Raw genomic sequence first — 17222 nt, 5'->3', positions numbered from 1 at the left:
AATTTAGCTAAGATCTTTGTTCTGTAGGGAAAGGGGCACCAGGCCCAGTTGCTCATCTCTTCTTTGGGACCTAACTTAGGCCTGGGGCACCCACGACTGTGGGGTTGTTTGTAGAGTTTCAGTTAGCTTCATTTTGCATCAAAGTTTTCCTGTTCTTTTCTCTATTCTTCACATTCCTGGTTTCTTCTGGGGTTATCATTGTCTCTTGCCTTCACACAGGATCCTTTGTTTAGCTCTTCCTCAGGCAGTGGGCACTGCATTGTCCTCCAGCTTGGTGCTGCTGTAAATGGATGCATGGGAGAGAGGAAGTGTGCCAGGCCCTATGCTACACCCTTTACAATGATCTCATTGGATTCTTGCTACAACCCCAGGAGGTCGGCGCACAAGGAAACTGAGTCAGAGAGTCACATGATAGTCAGTTTCTAAGGCAGGTCTGGCCCTCTTACCACTTGGAACCCTCTTTTGTTTGGAACTCCTTGGGTTATAGACTCAGCAGTGAGATCTCTGGCTCAGAAAGTTTGGATTCCAAATGACTTTCCAATTTCACATTTAGCGTGTGTGTGTGTGTGTGTGTGTGTGTGTGTGTGTGTAAATGTTCCTAGTTATGGACAGTCCCTCCAACAATTATTATTAATAAAATTTGTGTAGTTTTGAAAATGAAAGGAATCTCTCAGATCCCTTCCTATTCTAAATCTACAGTCTTTGCCTGGAATTTCTTTCTTTTTTGAATATTATTATTTTATTTTATTTTTTCCAATTACATGCAAAAATAGTTTCGATGTTCGTCTTTTTTTTAGTTTTTTTTTTTTTAAGGCAAACAGGGTTAAGTGGCTTACCCAAGGCCACACAGCTAGGTAATTATTAAGTCTGAGACCGGATTTGAACCCAGGTACAACTGACTCCAGGGCCGGTGCTTTATCCACTACTCCACCTAGCCACCCCCGATGTTCGTCTTTTTGTAAGCTTTTGAATTACTCAATTTTCTACCTTCCCTCCCTGCCCCCCTCCATGACAACAAGTGATCTGATATAGGTTATTCATGTACAATGATGTTTAACATACATCCTTCCCTGGACTTTTGTAGGTCGTTCCCTTCTGTAGAGCCTTCCCTTCTGATGAGCTTTCCACTTTAAAGACTGAGTCCCACCACAAAATTTTCCCTCCACACCCAGCATATGAGCCCATTAATTCCTATAATTGAGACCTATGAATTTGACTGGAATAGGACTTGCTGCCTGTTTTCAAACAAGAAATGTCCTAACCATTCCACTAATATGTCAGTTTTTAAGAAGTTCACAAACCCCTTTGCTAGCAAGAAGATCCCAGAGGGAGTCTGGAAATCAGTTGTTATTTGATGTCTTCTTCTGGACAGTGCACTTTGAGAGATATGGGAAGGAAGAGTTAGAAGTGAGTGGTGTAGGAATGCTGAAATTAAATTTAGTGGATTTGGGTCAATGACCTTCAAGAAGACGGATTACTTATTGTCTGTACAGCACCTTTGCCCATGGTGAGGTCTCAATAAATATTTGTTGAATGAATAAATGAAATGGAGGAAGAAATAAGAAGAGGAAAAAGACATCACTGACTACAGAGGTCACTACAGATAGTAGTCAGCAATTATCTCTAGGTCGTCTATATTTCTCTTTTATGTGAGAAGTAGAGTGGTTATTCCCAAGATGGAATGGGATTCTCCCAGTATGAGACATGGGAAGGGAGGGATAATGCTTCATCCAGCTCTAGTAGATAAAAGCTGGTTTGGCTTTCCTTTTGTCGCCTTCTGCAGATTAGAGCACACCGAGAGCCTGGAGGAGAACCAGCACAATCTCTTGCAAATGACTGAGAAGTTCTTCCATGCCATCATCAGTTCTTCCTCGGAGTTCCCCCCTCAGCTCCGCAGTGTGTGCCACTGCTTGTACCAGGTAGGCCTTGACTGGAGGTGGCAGCCTTCCGTCCTGAGCCGCTCTGACCAGGGTCATGGATGGAGGGCTGGGAGGGGTGCTTTAAGCCTTGGCTCAGCTCTGTGTGGGGACAGGTTGTTGGGATCAGTTAGAAGAAGGAGGAGACTCAGCAAACACCTTGGAGGGTTTGAGTTGTGACTGGATCACCTGTATCCTATTAAAAACCATGTTTCTGGTAGAGTTAGAATTAGATGTAAGGATACCTATAGCCAGGGTAATCATGGTATTTGGATAACTACTCTGACCTGTATTTGAGAAAGTTTTTAAACTTCTGTTCATCTGTGAGACAGTATCCCCTAATCCTCCACTCCCTGATTTGATTTAGTCTTGTGTTAAAGTAGACTGGAGATGGTTTGTTGTCTGGGTTGATTTTTGCATTACTCTTATAGGGGGTTTGGAGGAGGCATCACTTATTCCCCCTTAGCTGTTCCCGTAGAGGAATTTGTTCCAGGAGCCCTCCTGTTTAGATTCTTCTGGGCTCAGACCCTCCCACAATAAGAGAGATCTTGGTTGTGCTGGGCTTTTCTCCAGGAAGAGGTGGTGTGTGGCCCTCAGGAACTGGGACCAGATGCATGTTCAGAACGTTCTTGAACCATATTCCTTTAGGATCTCCAGAGACCCTTGTCTTTCTGAAGCAGGTTTTGGGGGCATGTGGGAGTGGGTGCTTCTCTTGCATGTGCTCCTGCCTCATCTTCCTCCCAGAAAGCTGCCGTCCTGTAGTCTTCAGTGCACACTTGAGTTGCTTAGCTACACGCATGAGACTCCCCCATGTAAGCAGCTGCTTCAGGCTTTGATGCATGTGGGGTTTGCGTTATTGCCCCCATGTGCTATTTTAAAATGTGTCATCTCTGTCTGTAAAAATAATTTTCTCAAAATATACCCAGTAGATAGCAGTCGTTGAAAGAAATGTCTTTTTCTTTATTGCGGATTTTCTGCTCTTGCAGAGAAAGAAAGCCCAAGGAAACTCTTGGGGAGTCAGACTGGTTCAGCAGAAAATGCCATTATCAGGTTCTTGAACCATGACATTGAACTGTCAAGCCACACAGGACAGTGGCCTCTCCTGGCTGGATCCCACACTGCTTGGGCTTAGTGAAAGGGCTTCAGTGGGAGTGTGGTAGTCTCCTGGAAGAGGAGGCCAGAGGCCTGCTTCTTGCCTTGGTCCAGTCCCAGAGTTCACTGCCAGGAACTCCACCTTTCTGGACCTGGTCTCTTCCTTTGAATTACAATGAGTCTATATGAATCCTCATGTTCTTTGATCTCTCCTCTGGCTCTGGCCGCAGCTGGGTTGGAGGATCATCCATTGGTTTAGCAACAGAAGGAAGGGCACCATCAAGGAGAGTGCTTAGTTGGAACTGTAGGTCCATGGCCAGCTCTTGAGGCTCTCGGTGCTTCCTTTTGAGATATCTGGACCTTCCTTTCTCAGGGGAAGGAACTCTAGTTTGTGTTCAGGACATTGTTGAATGATAGTCACACATCATAGTCCTTCACTGCACTGGAAAGAGGGTGATACTTAGTGGTCTCCTTGCTAAAGGATTCCTTTTTCCTAATTCAAAAATGCACATTATCAACATGCATGATCTCATCAGCCTCTCTGGGGTTTCATCTTGTAAATCTCAGATTTCAGAGGTGTGGGCCACGATCCATCTTCCAGTCTCTGCCCTCCCATAAATACTGTGGATGCTATTCTAGATATCTTGACTTTGCTGGGTACCAGACTTTCAGTCAGTTCTCCTTTTACTTTACCATTGACCTTCTTCCCTTTCCACTTTAGAGTGTTCTTGATGCCATTCCTAATACTTTTCTGGTGCATTCTATGTTGGTAATGTCCTGGAGCACCCCCATCTGGGTTTTGGGTGACCTTCAGCTTTCATTTTTGAATATGAGGTCTTTCATTCTTTGCAGTCATAAAGTATTACCAGGAGGAGGAAAATTGGTGATAATAAAATACATCTTTTATTTTAGGGAGAAGAAGGGAATCAGGAAAAGAAGTAGGAAGTATACCCAATGCAAACTCTTCTGTTCCCTCTTTAATTCTGGACCCAGTTCATAATTCATCTGCAATGTCTGACCAAGATGCATGTACTATATAGATGGGCTGGCTCATTGGGCTGTCCACATTATAACCTGTCCATATTCCTATGGGATAGGTTTGTTGAGTTCATCTCAAAGGTGGTTCCGAGATGTCTGGAGACTGGGATTTATCTCCTTGTGAGTGAATGTGAATGCATTAAGACTGGGATCATCCCCAGTGGCCTGGCTGAAGGTCTTAGGTAGTGATAACAGTCATCCTGCTCACAGCAGCTCATATCCAGTTAGGACTTCACCATTTCAAAGGGCTTGAAGTCTATCATCTCATCAGGTTCTCAGAAGAGTTCTTGGGGCTGATGGTATTGGTCCCATTTTACTCACGTGGAACCCGAGGCTGGATCATATAGCTGTAGGTGTCTGAGGCTGGATTCCTCACCTAGCTTGCCTCAGGGCAAACATATGGCTCTCTTTTTATCCCTCACTTTTAAGGGATTTGAACAAAGGTCTCTTTTTGCACTCTTTGAGAAAGCTTTTATGATTTTTAAGGAAAGCCTCAGTATTTCCTTCTGACCCCCCAAATTTGTAAGCTCAGAGATTCTTGCATTCTGTTTCTTTTCATCAGTTTTCAACTATATAGCTGTACCCACAGTAGTCCTATCAGTTGTGAAAACTTGTTTCTATCTAAGGCTTTAAGGATGCCTTCACTCCATGCATGGGTTATAAAGATTTGAAGGATAGTCCCAGTAAGAGGTGACATACTGGACTAGACCTGGCAGCCTTCACGCTTTCCAGCAGGATGGGAGTTTTCACCAGTAACAAAACCTTGAAAAGCCCAGATCTCCTGTGTTCCCTGCTAAGCATCAGGATGAGCAGCCAAGCATCAGGATGAGTAGGGCCCCCTTTAAAGAACTTTCCCCATGCCACTGCCAATTGCTACTGCCACCACTGCTGCTGCTACTGCTGCTGTTCTTTTTCTGGTTTTTTTTTTTTTGTTTCATTCTTAGAAATTTTCTTTTATTCACTTGTTCCTTTTAGCTCTGACAGTGGTTCTTGGTGTCTTTGAAAATTTTTGTTGACTGGTAGGGAAGGCCGATGAGTGTATTTTCTAAATAACATGACTGTCACTTTGTGAATGAGTTTCTTGGGTAGCCTAGAGAATGTCTCCTTTGGAGTCCATCTAACTTGTAGCCAGGGTTCCCAGGCATGAAATTCTTTTGGATTATGGATTGGGTTATGTGTTATTGTAGAAACTTTTTAAGACTGCTGAGGTGGACATTGTTGTGTGTGTGTGTGTGTGTTGTGTGTGTGTGTGTGATCTAATTAGATGAGATGGGAGTAGAGAATGACGCCAATGTTATCTTACGTAGAAATGTCCATCTAAGTGTGGTAATGAGGTGATGAGGATTGTGAGGTGGTGAAGATACTGAAGTCAAGAGCTAAGGAGCGGTTATTTTGTTTCTTCTTGGTGAATTTGCTTCTCTGGATATTTGTAGGTTCCCATTAATACCTTTTTCAAAGCTTTCTGGAAGAATTGTGTACCTTAATTGACGATTTCTTGCAGCAATTTGATGTTCATCCATTTTGAGTAGAAAGTAGAGGTTTTCTAGTCATGCTGACAAAGACCACGTAAGGGAGAAGAAACTCTAAACCAAATGTGTTATGTTATTGACTTTGGGAATGGAGGCTGTAAATCAAAGGATGCTTGTATTCTAGCCAGAAATAGTAGAAATGATTAAACTGAACATTTTCCTTGCCTTCCCTTTAGGGATTTAATTGAAAAATGTAGCATAAACAAAATCCAGTATTAAATTTCATCATCAGATTTGAGTTGATATCCCATTTTCCATTCCATTTGTGTTACATCAAATGTGTAATTTTCTGTACAAGTCTGTTTTTGTTGCTGTATGTAGTTGGTGCTGTGACTTGTTTGTGCTCATCTCTGTTCTGTAGGCAACTTGCCACTCTCTACTGAATAAAGCTACCGTAAAAGAAAAAAAGGAAAACAAAAAATCAGTAAGTCTGGAGCCCTTTTTATTAGCCATTTCTTTCAAAGCAAAACAAAAACTGCTGTTTTAACATCTTCACCTCAGCCTAATGAATTCTCACCTTAAAATCATTCTACTAATTCTGGCACAAATAGCTTTCATTTCAATTAACCCTGGAATTAAGTTATATTTAAACATTCTTTGCATGCCTTTGGCTTGATTTAACTCAAAGGCATTTGGGGTTTTTTTCTTTACATTGGCTATTCCTGGTCTAATTTTACCATCATTTTTAATGGTAAATGATTGCAAAAGAAACTTAATTTCAAGGCCTTAGGAAGTGCTGAATCTGTTTTTATTTTTGATTCTTGGTTCAAAATAGTTAGTGTGAGTGGGTTTTTGCCCCCTTATGAATGCAAGCTTAATTTTAAGGATCTAAGGGTTAATTCCCTTAATTGGAAGAAAAGAGTAAGGTAAGCTTCCCTTTCTAAATGTTGTCAACGGGACCAAACCAGCCTTTAACTGGATGGTCAGAGTCAAACAGAGCAAGCTGGAGACAAGAGTTACGAATCAAAGAAGTTTAAGTTCAAAGTTGAGGGAAATGGCTCTCAAGCTAGGAGGGATCTCGAGCCCTTGGGCCCACAAGTGAGGGGTACTGACAGCAGTGAGATGCATTGGAGTCGTGGCAGGGCTTCAGATCCAGAACGCAGGTGTTTGCCCAGTTCAGAAAGCACCTGACGCTGGTCAGAAACAAGACCAGAGTGGGAGATCATCCAGAAGGGGAGTGCACTGGATTGCTTTTATGCTGCACCCAGGCCCAGCTGACTTGCTGGGTCTCAGATCTGGAAAATGGGGTTTTCTGGACAAGATTTACCCAATTTGTTGGCCAATCTCTGCACATTTTCCTTTTGTCTAGTCAATTTACCAAAGTACATTTATGACTTATTTTGCCAAAATTAATGATAATAACAATAACTAGCATTTATGTAGTGTTTGATAAGTATTATCTCTTTTGATTCTCACAAAATCCTGGGAGTTAGGTCCAGTTATTACCAACATTTTACAGATGAAGGAACTGAGACAGACAGAGGTTAAATGACCAGGGTCACAACAGCTGATAAGTGTCTAAGGCCATATTTGGTTTTTTAACTTTTTTTAGGTTTTTGTTTTTTTGTAAGGCAAATGGGGTTAAGTGGCTTGCCCAAGGCCACACAGCTAGGTCATTATTAAATGTCTGAGACTGGATTTGAACCCAGGTACTCCTGACTCCAGGGCCGGTGCTCTATCCACTATGCCACCTAGCCTTCCCTAAGGCCATAGACTCTCTATATAAAGATATTACTTACTTTGTTTAAAAATCAGTTTTACAATTATAGTAATTATGAGGGATAAAATATAAGGGAAAGTAAATCATTTCTAGAGAAATACTTCATTTTATGAACAACTTCCACAACTTTTAAATAGTTAATTTAAAAAACAAATTGCCTTAGGATATAGTGCTACATATAATAATTAATTTCCTTTTTAAATTTTGAGGACTAAAACTATGGTTTATAGAATGGCTACACTGTCAAGCATGTCCACTCAAGGGTTTCTTCTTGGCTTTGCAATACTAATGAAACCTGCTAATAGCAAGTAGAAGATGATACCTCTCTACTCTTTGATTACACATTTCTTTCTAATACCTTATCCTTCATCCTCAGCACAAATGAGTTAACTCTGTATCTAAGCCTTTTGCTTAGTGTTGTGCTGACTGGTACCCTTGTTCCACCGAGGTATATTTATTGAACCTGACCCAACCCCCCATCTTTCTGGAGCATGTTTCTTAGCTCTCTTGACTATCTTCATTGTAGTTTTTTTCTGAATTTGCTCAACTCTTCTCTGAAACATTGCTGCCATTCCTGCCGTTCCTGTGGTACTTTCCAAATGATATTTTAAAAGTTTGTGGATAACATGAAACATTGGCATGCCTTTTCTACACCAGTACAGGTGCCATGGGGCATCATGGAATCCTAGACAAAGTAAGTGGGACCATCCAGCGGGAACCCCATCATGGTTCAGAGGACATGGCAGAATAAGCCAAGAAGGTGTTGTCCCTGTACAGCCTGAGTATCCCTGGGGGAGCTGGTCACCATGTGGGGGGGGGGGGCTTCTTCAGGCCTCTGGAAATATAATCATTCATTGTTATGAAAAATATATTTTGTTTCTTTTGAATATTAACTGGAAGTGCCACCGTTACATGGCTGTGCACTCACATGTGTGGGAGCCCCACTGCTGGAGCTGTCTCTTGATTGTGTTTAAATTAATGGTTATAATTTATATCTGAAATAAAGGAGCAATTGGATCTTGGCTAACGTGAAACCAAAAAGTTGCTTATACAAAGGGAAGGGGACATTTTATGTATAATTTGTATGGATTTAAGTTTTCTTGTTTGTTTTTTTTTAATTCTGCTACTTTTGTTGTTCTTGAATATTTGTGCAACATTCCTTTTGGCAGAGGAGATGGAAATGATGCTTTCCTAAGGGCGCTCTTAGAGAATTTCTTGTGCAGGGAAATGAGGGGGTCATGTGCGTTCTTGCCACTTCCTGGTTCCAGAGGTGATTTGCTCATCCTCTCGGGGAATGAATGCGTGATGATACCTGAAAACAACCTCCCAATGAGACATCCCTGGGCCTCAGAGTCTGAAGGGCTGGTGCTGTTAGACTGTTTGAACCAGGTGGAGGAAATGGTGCTGGGGAATGGGAGGCAGGGGCTAGCTCTCAGGATTCATTCAAGAAGCCAGAAGGCATGGAGAATTTTATTCATAAGCTTGTGGGGGTAAGTAGCATGCAAAGGAAACCTCTGGTTTAAAGATCTGTCACATTTGAAAACTCAGTGCTCCTAGGAGTTGGAAGTGGCGCTGCTTTGAAAACGATTTCAGAGACCCTCTCCATGGCTGCCACTTGTACCCAAGTTCTCAGGAGGCTCCACGTTCTAGCCAGTGGCAACAAATGAGGGACTTCTTTTGTTATACCTCAGACAGGAAGGCTGGGCTTGAAAATAGAATAGTTCAGAATCAGTTGCTCAGTGAGCACTGATCAAATGTCCCCTTACTGCCAGACACTGGGGCTACTTCCTTAAATGACTCTTGCCCTCAGGGGACTTCTATTCCACACCTCAAACTTTTCAATGAATTCAGTTTGAGCTGTAATCTAGTTGAAAGAAGATGCTCTTTGGATCAGCATTCTGTCCAGTCTTGAGTCTCAGGAGCCCAAGAATAGATTTACCCAGCAAAGCCTCTGTTCAAAACAAGTTTGTCCAAATAAATTCTCTCTACCAAACCCAATTTTCTCATCCACTCCTAATATCTAACTGAAGATTCATTCTCATACCCACTACAGCCACAGTGAGCACTCCAGGGTGAAACAAAACCATGTCCAAGGGGTCCCCCAACTGATAACTTAATAACAATAACACAGTTTCATGTATTAAAGAGCTTTGTATGAAGAGATAGCTTTGTAATAAACAGGCCAGTCAAGAGGTTTTTCCTCTTTTATCTTTTCATTTTGAGGGTATAAAGTTTAAAGAGAAGTAAATGGAGGGGAAAGTCCATTTTAAAACTAGGGAGGAATTCTCAAAGGAGCTAGCAGTTTGCCTTCTCTTCCCTTTTTCCTTCAGATCCCCAGGAATGACCCCTCTTCCATGGCTTCTCTAGAACACCACCCCCACTCTGCCTCTGGAGATTGTAAAGCATTGGGGGAGGAGAAATGCCCGGCTTCCCTCAGATTGAATTCCTTCTTTTTATGTGGGGTAACTGAGCCAGAGAGCGAGGCCACCAGCCAGCTGAGGGTGCTTCCTGACTCGGTCAGGACTTGTGCTGAAGCATCAAGTGGAGAGTCTGGCCTCGCATGCCACCAGCTTTCTCTGGGATTTGATGTGAGCTAGGACCTAGCTGAGGGGGCTCTAGTCCACAGCAGTGACTTTGTACGCTTGATGGCTTTGAAATTAAGATCTCTTTTCAGGACTCTTCTGCTTAATTCATGTCAATGACCTATTTTCTTTTGCATCTTATTTGTGCAAGTCAAGACCTGAATGTGAATGTTGCTTCCTGTCCTCTGGAAAGGACTTCTCAGGCCTGTTGTGTGGATGGGCGACTGGAGGAATGAGAGCCCAGGGAGCTGAGGTTCCCTTTGCCCCCTTCTTCCTTGAATTGAAGTCTTGCACTAATCACTCTCACCTCTTTGGTTTTAGGTGGTTAGCCAGAGGTTTCCCCAGAACAGCATCGGGGCTGTGGGCAGTGCAATGTTCCTGAGATTCATCAACCCTGCTGTGGTCTCTCCCTACGAGGCAGGAATTTTAGAGAGAAAACCTCTCCCCAGAATTGAAAGGGGGTTGAAGCTGATGTCAAAGGTGATTGGTGTTGGGTTATCTTCCCTGGAGGATCCTTTTCTTAGTCCCTAGCTAATTTATGAGGTTTTCATTCTCAGAACTGGACTGTCTTTTAAATATTGAAAATATATTACTTAATTTTCTGTTGTTTTCCTTTAATTTATTGCATATTTGATCATGTCTGATATTCAAGGGGGTTCCTCATTGTGAGACTCCCTCTTAAGCACTTTGTTCTACACAAATACTTTTTGTTTAATGATACGAGGATGTAGCCAGTGAATGAAAAAGCAGGTAGACTCTCAGGGATTTTGCCTCAAAAGATGCTTGTGTTATACACACTGTGCTATCTGATATACTCAGTTACTTGTGGGAAGAAAACAGACCTAGTTCATCTAATGAAATGGAAGAAATCAATCAAAATTTCTGATCATGTAAAAAAGAACTACAGTTAGTGAGAATTTTATAAAGGGAAATGTGCTGCTTTGATGGGGTTCACATTATTTGGTGATCTTTTTGTGTTTAGATACTTCAGAGCATCGCCAATCACGTCCTCTTCACAAAAGAAGAGTATATGAGGCCTTTTAACGAATTTGTGAAAAGAAACTTTGATGTGGCGCGGAGGTAAGCTGCTGATTGTCTGGATCCTGCCCAGCTCCTCTTAGGAATATTTTTAAACCAAGTGGAAAGGCTGTATTTGTATGCTTGTTGTCATTCACTCATTTGTTCATTTGTTTGTACGAGAGACCCTTGTATAGTGTGTGGAGCCCCCATTCCATTTAGAGGGACTTGGACCTGAATCTCATCTTCTCTGGCACACCCTGGTTGGTGTCTCTGGGCAAATCTCTTAACTTCTCGGTGCTCCATGACACTCTCCAAGACTCTCAGTTGCAAAAGGGGTACCAGGCTTCATTCCTGGAGGGACTGTCCTTCTGGGGGCATCCTGGACCCCGGCAGTCAGAACCCTGCTCCAGAACACCTTCTCCCTCTCTTACTCTTAGCCCTTTTCTTTGAGAAGCTCTTTCTTCCTCTCTTGGGGTGGAAGGAGTGGGGCATATGTGCATTTGTTTGGTTCTTTGAGTGGAAGGCAGGGATGGTACAGTCTTGTTCATTTTTCACTGTCAGGACACTAAAATATTTGGATTGAATATTAGTCTTAATTTTAATTTACTAACTACACTTTGGGGGTGGGGAACAACGTTGGGCCTTTTTTTCTCCCAATTTATTTTTATTTATTTCATTAAATATTTCCCAATTACATGTAAAAAGTAATCTTAACATTACTTTTTTTAAAAATTTTGAGTTTCAGATTCTTTCCCTCTCACCATCCCTCTCCCCTTTTCTTGAGAAGGCAAGCAATTTGGTATTCATTATACATATGGGATCATACATTATCCATGTTGCAAAAGGAAACACAGAGCATTGGGGCAGCTAGGTGGTGTAGTGGATAAAGCACTGGCCCTGGAGTCAGGAGTACCTGGATTTGAATCTGGTCTCAGACACTTAATAATTACCTAGCTGTGTGGCCTTGGACAAGCCACTTAACCCTGTTTACCTTGCAAAAACCTAAAAAACAAAAAAACAAAAACAAAAAAACACAGAACAAAAAAAAGGGAAATAATGAAATTTTAAAAGAATGCTTCAATCTGCATTCAGAATTCATCAGACTCCTCTGGAGGAATCATCTTGAATCAATATCTTGATCCAATTAGCTTAGTCTTTTTCAGTTGTTCTAACATTACTCCTACTGTGCACAACATTCCCCTGGTTCTGCTCACTTAGTTTGCATCAGCTCATGCATGTCTTCACAGTTTTTCTGAAAACGTCCTGCATAGTCATTCTTTTAGCACAATCCCATCACAATCATAAACCATAACTTGTTTAACCATTCCCCAATTGATGGGTAGTCTTTTTTACACCTCGAAAACTGTATAAGCTCATTTTTCCTTGTACCTCTGCTAAAGTCTAATGTTAAACTGAAATATCTCCTCTCTTCATTCTGAACATTTGATTTTGAAAAGCACATTTATGAACCTAGGATGTTTAGGGATAATACCATAACTTTCTTGTAGTGTGTGGACATGGTATATTATAAATTCAATATAAATGTTTAACAAACACGTACTTGTAAAATTTTGAAAATTTTGCCAATTTTTTATTTTGGTAGATTTTTCCTTGACATCGCATCTGATTGCCCTGTAAGTGATGCCATAAACCACAGCCTTTCCTTCATCAGTGATGGCAATGTCCTGGCTCTGCACCGTCTGCTCTGGAACAACCAAGAGAAAATTGGCCAATATCTTTCCAGCAATAGGTAGAGAATCAAAATCATTGTCCTAATGAGACCTTTCTCTTTACAATCTTAGAGCTGTGTTTATTACTAAGTTGTGAACAGTGTGTCAACATTCACTTTGTTTAGTTAAGGATCATGATTTGGAAAGAATTATAACATTCCTTATATGCAAAAGTTTTCTTGTATGGAAATGGATTTTTTTTTGAAATAAAACAAAAATTTATTTAAAAGGTTACAAGACATAGGAAAGGCGAGAGAGAGAGAGAGAGAGAGAGAGAGAGAGAGATAAAAGAACAGCCAAGCAGGCTGGGCCATGGTCAGAGAAGTTTGAGCCAGCCCTGAACCAGGGTCCAACCCAGTTTTTTATGGCTTGTCTCTCATCCAGAGGGCAAAAGGTGAACTCCCTTCCCCTATACTGGACCCGGAACTAGGTAGAGGGGATTAGGATACAAATTTTACATTAAATAATGGTACTTTAAGAATGGGGTGGGTCCTTACCCAAGATTACAGTTGTTTCTGTTACAATCATAATTCTCTACTTCAAGTCAAGTTACATCTCCACCCAAATTCTTTCTGTTACATTCAAATTCTCTTCATCTTCCTCTGCATCATTCCCCTCTCAAATCATATTTAGGATGAGATTCTTCTGGGCCTTTCAGAGTACATTTGGAAATGAATGTATTATAGTGAGGGCTTCATTGAGGTAGGGTCCAGGGAATGATTGGCTGGCATAGCTGGTTGGCATCCTGCAGTTACAGATCTTGGAGCTATACAGCTATAACCAGAGCTTCATGTGGCTTGAACACTAAGGAGAACCAAGAGTGTTCCAAGCTGTAATTTGGTATAAGAGATCCAGGGGAAAAATTGTTGCTTATGTAGTAAAGACAGTGCCTTCCTGCAATGAATCACGCATTCCATCTGAGACATAGGCTTGAGTTTTGAAGTTCTAAAAGGAAGATTTCCCTTCTCCCTCCACCTTCCCTATGGAGCTTGATTCAATTTCCCAATCTGGGCAGAGAGAATCCCTTCCCTTTGTTGGTCACCAAAATGTAACTGCTGGCTACTTGGGTTTGGTTCTGCCTATGAGGAATCATTATTCAGACTCAGGAAAACAGGGATGGAAATAAAACAAAAATTTATTAAAAAGGTTACAAGACATAGGAAGGGCTAGAGAGAGAGAAAGAGAGAGAGAGATAAAAGAACAGCCAAGCAGCATTGGCTGGGCCATAGTGAAGAATGGATTGCATTTTGTAGAAGATAAGCCTGGTGTGTCTAGCACATGTGCTTTTTGTCATAACCCCTCAGTCTTTGATTCATAAGAAGCTGAGGGAGTGGACTTGGTGGAGATGTTATCCCGTGAGTTATCAGTCACTTGCTGAACTTGTAATGAATCCCTTCACAGTTGCCTCCAATTCTTTAGTTTGGAAATGAGCCTCATATCAGGCTCCTGAAAACATAGACAAGAAAATTGTGCAGAAGTCCTCAGAGCTGCCCTATGGGTGATGTTGCTCTCTGGGTGACAAGGTTCTGTCTGCCTTCTACCCACTTATCTTTCCAACATGAAAACAATGTGGTTAGCAGCTGCTGCCTGACCTTGCTTACCATGATCAGACTTTATTTTAGGATAGAAAATCCCCAAACCTTAGCCACATGATCTTTCCTTCTCATTGAGATAGAAAATGTCATGTCTAGAGAGGCCCAGTCCTAGCTTTAACAGGAGGCAGCTCCCTTCTCTGGGGGGATAGCTTAGGGTGATGGATAGGTTGTTCTACTTAAAATCAGAAAGGCATGAATTTTTACCGGCCTCAGAGATTCACTATCTGTGTGACTTTAAACAGATCATTTGTATTCTTTCAGCCTCAGTTTCCCCATCTGATAAATGGGGAAAATAGCACACAGCTCCTAGGTTTGTCATGGGAATCAAATGAAGTAGTAAAAGTGAAATTCTTTGCAAAACTTAAAGCACTATGTTATTGTGAACTGTTCTAATTGTTGTGATTTTAAAAGATTAAAGTATTGCTAATAGTTTAGATTTAGAATTGGCAAAGTGTGATCCTGTAATCTTTCCATGCTTATTTAGTAATTTGTGGGGTTTTTTTTCCCCCTATCCTTCTTTAGACTTTCTAATAGCATCTACGAAGACTGGTTAATTACATTGTTTTAAATTTAAATATATTTATCAGCTTCATAAAAAACGAGCATTTTTGTCTTATGAATAGAAAGTGGCTGAAATTATATTAGACAATTTGTTAGCAACTGGGAGCTTTTATGTGGGAGAAAATAACATGGTCTACGAAAGCATTCAGGTATTTTACCCGCTAGAAAGGTGGATCCTGAAGTAAAATGAGTAGTAGATGAGGAAAAAGAAAGCCTATTGGGCTAGTAAAGGGAAAAGTGAATGAGGAGTACACAGGATTGTATGTCTACTCACACATACCCCTAAAAATGCTGAGTGGAGCTCACTTCTAGAACACATGGAATAGTAAGAAGTGTAATCTGAAGGTGGCCTTTCCATTTGATGTATGTAGTAATGCTACATATATATATCTGTGTTCTCTCAGGACTCAAGTTGCATTTCTTCTGTCATTTTCCCATTATTCAAGGTTTGTTAATTGGTAAAAATTTGAAAAAAACAATGCCACCACCTAATTTAATTTACTTATTTATGGTTACACCAATACAACTAACAAAAGGAGACTTTCTCGAAATTGTCTTATAACATAATTCATCTCGGAGAGCGCTCTCTAACTTGGGCTAGTGTTTATTTTAGTATTTGGGAAACTTAGTATCATTGATTTCCTTATTTTATATCTTTAAAAACATTATTCTGAGAAACATTGCATAGACTTCCCCAGTCTGCTGCCAGTAGAAAGAGGGACCCCTGAAGAGGGGAGCAAAAGATCTTGAATCTCAAGGGAAATCATCAAGATGATTTCTTAATCCTAGATCTAACTGTCCTATAAACTAGTAGTCATCAACTCTTTTTGGAGATTGTTTTTAAACAATTTTAAACAGCTGAGGTAAATTAGGCCCAGAAGCAATCCAGCAAAGGTGTCTTGTATTTTGAGAGGTCCAAGGACATCTACTGGCATAAAGGAAGGACTCTGACAGAAATTGATGAAAAAACTAGAAAGCAACATGGTAGAAATACAGTTTAAATGAATATTTTGATTCACATAATACAAAAATCCAAATGGATATAGAATCAAAACTAAAATTCTTTTGTATATGTCATTTCTCTCTCTGAAATCTATGAGGCCATGAACTATCTGTTACTATCTAAACTTTTCATTCATAAAGAAATGCTGAAAATGGTTATTTCATTATTTTAGTGCTTGCATTCATTATAACACAGCCTAGAGATTTGAGACATAAGTGCATAGCCATGACTGTTGAAGTGTTCTTTCCCCAGTTATTTGTATGCTGACCTTGAGTACCAGCACTTAAACAAGTGTCCAAATAATATCTAGAGAGGTTGAAGTGGGAAAACTTGAGCTCTTCTCTGAGTCCCTTTTTCTTTCTAGAGATCACAAAGCTGTTGGAAGGCGACCTTTTGACAAGATGGCAACACTTCTTGCCTACTTGGGCCCTCCAGAGCACAAGCCTGTGGCGGACACACACTGGTCCAGTCTGAATCTTACCAGTTCTAAATTTGAGGAATTTATGACGAGGTAAGGGGGAACCATGGAGGTAGGTTGGGCAGTAATATTGGACTGCATATCTAAGCATCCCAGCTATCCCATAAATACCTTCATTTTTTAAAGGCTTCCTTTCTCTAATATCAGGTTCCCATTTTCAGAGACCCCAATTCTATTATGTGCAATTATTTTAAATTGGCTTTAGTGACTTCTTTGATTTTTTGTTATTTAAAAAAAATTAAAAATAAATTTTGTTTTCCTTTTACCCCAGTATTGGAAGGTAAAAGAAGTGGCTGTGTCTAAAGAGCCTGTATCTCAATCTACATCCTAATCCATTCTATCATAGTCATCCATAGGTTTTAGTCTCCATTCTCTGGAGTTGTGGTTAGACCTGGTTTTGTTCAGAGACCTTAAATTAAGGCTTTTTTAAAAGGTTTTTTGGTAAGGTAAACGGTGTTAAGTGGCTCAAGGCCACACAGCTAGGTAATTATTAAGTGTCTGAGACTGGATTTGAACCCAGGTACTCTTGACTCCAGGGCCGGTGCTTTATCCACTGTGCCACCTAGCCACCCCGACCTTAAGGCTTTCAAATCTGATTGTTCTTATAGTTTTGTTCCAACCTCACAAATTGTTCATCTGGTTTTGCTCCCCTTTACTCAGGCTCAATTAACACAGGACTTCCCAGGTTTCTTAGAAACATCTTATTTATCATTTCTTGCAGTAAATTAGTCTGCCACTACCTTCAGAGATCATTTCCCATTTGATATGCATCCCCTCAGTTTCCGGTAGTTTGGGGTTTCTTTCATTAGCTTGAATGTCTTCTTGAGTGCTGTGTTGCTTCCTTTTTCTGGTTCATTTTTGCCATTATTTTCCCCTTTCGGTAGAAGATCTCTCCAGTAGATTAGAGAACTTTTATTTTTTTCAGTATGTAAAGGGTACCCATAAACCATTGGAACTC

General features: G+C 40.8%; 1 protein-coding gene and 1 long non-coding RNA gene across 22 annotated transcripts in view; one reads left to right on the top strand and one right to left on the bottom strand.

Moving 5' to 3' along the window:
• The window catches only part of NF1 (neurofibromin 1), a 251200-nt gene that overhangs the window by 136208 nt on the left and 97770 nt on the right, over nt 1–17222 (top strand). For 15 of the 17 annotated variants that reach the window (XM_074189002.1, XM_074189001.1, XM_074188998.1 and 12 more), the window contains 6 exons: nt 1784–1919; nt 5937–5999; nt 10199–10357; nt 10860–10957; nt 12501–12647; nt 16151–16297. In XM_074189002.1, the coding sequence (XP_074045103.1) occupies nt 1784–1919; nt 5937–5999; nt 10199–10357; nt 10860–10957; nt 12501–12647; nt 16151–16297 (750 nt within the window). The remainder of the gene's footprint in view (nt 1–1783; nt 1920–5936; nt 6000–10198; nt 10358–10859; nt 10958–12500; nt 12648–16150; nt 16298–17222) is intronic. The other 2 variants (XM_074189003.1, XM_074189000.1) reach the window with 1 other exon arrangement.
• The window catches only part of LOC141488708 (uncharacterized), a 31588-nt gene that overhangs the window by 10423 nt on the left and 3943 nt on the right, over nt 1–17222 (bottom strand). For 4 of the 5 annotated variants that reach the window (XR_012468766.1, XR_012468767.1, XR_012468770.1 and 1 more), the window contains exon 3: nt 5526–5964. The exons of the other annotated variant lie outside the window; for it this stretch is intronic. This is a non-coding gene — a long non-coding RNA (uncharacterized LOC141488708). The remainder of the gene's footprint in view (nt 1–5525; nt 5965–17222) is intronic. 5 annotated transcript variants of the gene reach the window in all.

The sequence above is a fragment of the Macrotis lagotis genome, chromosome 5, assembly GCF_037893015.1.
Source record: "Macrotis lagotis isolate mMagLag1 chromosome 5, bilby.v1.9.chrom.fasta, whole genome shotgun sequence".
NCBI classification, from domain to species: Eukaryota; Metazoa; Chordata; class Mammalia; order Peramelemorphia; family Peramelidae; genus Macrotis; species Macrotis lagotis.
The sequence above is the reverse complement of the archived record's forward strand: the minus strand, read 5'-3'. Positions and strand labels throughout refer to the sequence as shown.